Source organism: Bidens hawaiensis, unplaced genomic scaffold (assembly GCF_021521415.1).
Source record: "Bidens hawaiensis isolate Kalapana, Puna unplaced genomic scaffold, B.hawaiensis_p1.1 tig00010738_1, whole genome shotgun sequence".
Classification (NCBI taxonomy): domain Eukaryota; kingdom Viridiplantae; phylum Streptophyta; class Magnoliopsida; order Asterales; family Asteraceae; genus Bidens; species Bidens hawaiensis.
Genome location: NW_027491823.1, coordinates 760,946 through 765,048, shown reverse-complemented (window position 1 = coordinate 765,048; position 4,103 = coordinate 760,946). Strand labels below are relative to the sequence as shown.

Sequence of the window (4,103 nt, the reverse complement as noted above, 5' to 3'; positions counted from 1 at the left end):
ATTATTTATTTTTCGAAAGACCAACTAAATAGCGTCGGATACTTCGTACGCGGCTCTTATTGGTTAAAGGTAGCCCGAGCCAGCAACTAACCCGGATGGACGGAGCCCCTAGCGGTCCATCTATTGAGGGATTCACCGGATAAAACCTGACCTTCACGCCCGTCAAATGGCACGACAACGAGGAGCCGGTAAAACCAAATGAGACCAGGACTCAAACCCTGGCAAGCCAGGGTCATCCCTCGTATTTTTTATATAAATTGGTGATAATAAGGTTTGAACTCACTAACGAGTACCATTATTATGCCACATCCAATTTATCAAAAAAAAAAAATCAAATATTATTAAATTCAAAACACTTAACTTCAAAATTCAAATCAATATGAATAATATCCCAACCCAACATTAATGCATGTATTCCACCTAGCCCTAATCACCAATCACCACCAATAAAACCCGATGAGCCACCACTCCGATCTGCACACTCCCCTTAACCTTAACCCCATGGACCATCAACCACCAAGATCCTACTGGCGGTTCAGCAAGCAAGACTTCTACCCAGAACCCTCCTTCCAAAACCTAACCACCTACACGTCAGCATTCACCCAAACACTCCACCGTCTCCACGACCGGTGCCTCGGCCGGTCCAGTGACGTTAACGAACTAATTGAGTTGAAGAAACAGAGTGAGAATGAGATGCAGAAGTGTTTGACTTGGGTTGACTTGATCTGGCTCGGGTTTGGTTCGGTTGTTGGGTCGGGGATCTTTACTATCACTGGACTTGAAGCTCGAAACGACGCCGGACCCTCTATTGTGTTGTCGTATGCGTTGTCTGGGTTATCGGCTCTGTTCTCGGTGTTTTGTTATACCGAGTTTGCTGTCGAGATTCCGATTGCTGGTGGCTCGTTCTCGTTTTTGAGGATTGAATTAGGGGATTTTGTTGCCTTTATTGCTGCTGGCAAGTCATAATAATTATTCAGTTTGGGTTAATTCTGGTTATCTTTTATTCCGGTTATTATACACAATGCCAAACACTCCTTTTTTATTTATTATAAAATTGAACAACTTGCATTATTTCTGATTATCATTGATTCTGGTTGCATGTTGCCAGATACTCGTTTAATTAATATAGTTCCAAAGTTCAAGAATTGGCATTGATTCTGATTATCTTTAATTCACACAATGCCAAACTGCCAATTGCCAGTTGCCAAACACCCCTTTAATTTGTTACAAAATTGACCAATTTGCGTTATTCTGATTATCTTTTGACTCATACGATACCAAACACACCTTTAATTTGTTCCAAAATTGACCAATTTGTTATTCTGATTAACTTTTATTTTGTTACAAAATTGATCAGTTTACATTAACTTTGATTATCTTTACTTTTGTTCATGTATTGATTAATTTACATTAATCCTGATTATCTTAAATCAACTGAAAATTTTGCATTAACCCAAATCAGTGGCGTAGCAAGGATTTTTATCCTTTGCTTTTGGAAAATTTTAAAGGACGGACGACTGATTGTCTATCATTGACGTTCAGGTTTTTCTCTTTGGTCCGATTGAGCGGTTGGGGTCGAGTCACTTAATAAATATAGAAAAAATCATATTATTTTTAATTGAAATGTGGGTTAAGGTTCGTTGTCAAGGTTTCTAAGGGCACGGTGTAAATGTTTTTACGGGTTTGATATCGAAATTTCTACCTGTGCGATGTCGAAATAGGCAAATATAAAACACTAAAAAAACATTTTTGTATGAATTTGGCCGAACCCGTTCCCCAAAAGTTGCCTACGCCCCTGAGCCAAATACTCCTTTAATTTTTCCAAAATTCAATAATTTGCATTAATTTTGATTATCTTTACTTTGTTCCAAAATTGAACACTGTGCATTAGTCTGCTTATCTTTGATACCAGTTATTACATTGCCAAACACCCTTTAATTTATCCAAAATTTAACAATTTGCATTAATATCTCTGATGATCCTTGATTTCCGGTTACCCACAATGCCAAACAACCCTAATTTGATCTTTATTTTCCAGGCAACATTCTACTAGAAGCTGTTGCAGGTGCAGCCGGTTTAGCTCGATCATTCTCATCATACTTTGCCAGTATGTTTAGCTCCAATCCCGATATCCTTCGCATCAAAATCGACTCGTTTGCAGAAGGTTTCAATCTACTAGACCCGCTTGCAGTTGCAATATTATTCATGGCCAACATGGTAGCAATGAGAGGAACCAAATTAACATCATTTTCCAACATGATATTATCAATAATAAGTTCCTTGATCATAGTTTTTATAATCATTGTCGGGTTTTCACACGCGAATGCCTCAAACTTACAACCCTTTTTCCCGTACGGGGCAGAAGGCGTGTTTAAAGCTGCAGCCGTTGTTTACTGGTCGTACACGGGTTTTGATATGGTTGCCAACATGGCAGAAGAAACACGAAAACCCGCGAAAGATATTCCGTTAGGTCTCGTTGGTTCGATGTCTACAGTTAGTGTGGTTTATTGTTTGATGGCATTAGCTCTTACATCAATGGTTAAGTACACGGATATAGACCCAGACGCTGCGTATTCGGTTGCGTTTGAGAATATCGGTATGAAATGGGCTAAATATATTGTGAGTTTATGTGCTTTAAAAGGTATGCTAACGAGTATGCTAATCGGGTCAATGGGTCAAGCCCGTTACACCACTCAAATAGCCCGGGCTCATATGATCCCGCCATGGTTCGCATTGGTCCACCCGAAAACTGGGACCCCGATTTATGCTACTCTGTTGGTTACCACAATAAGTTGTGTTGTTGCTTTTTTCTCGAGCCTTGATGTTTTGTCAAGCGTGTTATCGTTTAGTACGTTGTTTATTTTCATGTTAATGGCGGTTGCATTGCTTGTTAGGCGGTATTATGTGAAGGACAAAACATCTAAACACGATATGGTTAAGTTTATGGTTTGTCTAGTTGTTGTGATCGGGTCATCTATTGGGATAACCGCGCTTTGGGGGGTGAATGTGAAAGGGTGGGTCGGGTATGCGGTATGTGGCGGGTTTTGGTTCGCGGGCACGGCTGGAATGATGTTGGTTCAAAAGCAAAGGGTTCCTAAGGTTTGGGGGGTCCCGTTGGTTCCGTTGTTGCCTGCGTTGTCGATTTTGATGAATGTGTTTTTGATCGGGTCGTTGGGTGCTATTGCGTTTAAGAGGTTTTTTATATGTAGCGGTGTGATGTTGGTTTACTATGTTCTTGTTGGGGTTCATGCGACGTATGATTTGGCTCATCAAGAATCTGTAGAGCCGAATCTTGAGAAAGGAATCGCTGGTTCGGGTTGAAAGGGTTTGTTAACGATTACGTTGTGCCAAAGGGCTTGTAGTGCAGCGTTTCTTTCAAAGGGTTTGTTAAGGGTTTTAGTGCCCATGGTGAACATTATATACATAATAGAAGTAGGTTTAGAGTGTGTGAGTTGGTCGTTTTAAAAAAAACATTATGATATCTTATATGTAACTACTGATGAAATTGTTAAGTAAATTGCTTTGGAGCCGCAGGGGTCTGGTTCCACCGGTTTTGGGGGAAATCTAAGCCAAACTGCTTACTACAGTTTGGAAAAGCTACAAACCAATATGGTCGAATTGGCTGGGCCCGCCTAAATGGTTTGGCTTTTATGGTTTTAACTGTTCTTTTATTTTCTTTAAAATTGTTATTTGTACTAAGAACATTAAAACAACGATGATGATTCATGAAATTAAAGTACCAATAAACCCGAATCTTATAAATCTTAATTTGCTTCGGTTCTTAACGGTTAAGTTTAAACTTATTCATGAATTTGTATGTTAATAATTAACTACCCTCTAATACCACCCAAGATCTGAATAGTATTGGACAAGCTATGTGTTTTAAGTGTTCATATTTTATCCTCAGCATAAGCAATAAGGGCGTAATCCTGTACCGGCCCAGTGTAGTCTAGGCTCATCTCATGGGTTTTTCATTTTTGTTCCTGACTTCCTATTACAAAACTCGATGGCCATGTATTTGTTGTTAAATTTTAAAAATTAAAATAATAATTGTTTTAAATTAGAATTAGAGTCGTTCAAACAATTGGCCTTATGGTCTAATA

General features: G+C 39.1%; 1 protein-coding gene across 1 annotated transcript; it reads left to right on the top strand.

Annotated features, from left to right (window-relative positions):
* Positions 1-362: 362 nt before the first annotated feature.
* Positions 363-3,350, top strand: LOC143536155 (cationic amino acid transporter 8, vacuolar-like). The gene is made up of 2 exons (XM_077030211.1): positions 363-955; positions 2,039-3,350. The coding sequence occupies exons 1-2, from the start codon at positions 457-459 to the stop codon at positions 3,319-3,321; spliced, it is 1,782 nt and encodes a 593-aa protein (XP_076886326.1). The 5' UTR covers positions 363-456; the 3' UTR covers positions 3,322-3,350.
* The last annotated feature ends 753 nt before the right edge of the window (positions 3,351-4,103 follow it).

What these genes read in the sequence shown, in the direction of transcription:
- LOC143536155 (XM_077030211.1), top strand. Translation starts at nt 457, where the DNA reads ATGAGCCACCACTCCGATCTGCACACTCCCCTTAACCTTAACCCCATG. An exon ending in TGTTGCCTTTATTGCTGCTG is followed by an intron (nt 956 to 2,038) that starts GCAAGTCATAAT and finishes TTTATTTTCCAG; the next exon opens with GCAACATTCTACTAGAAGCT.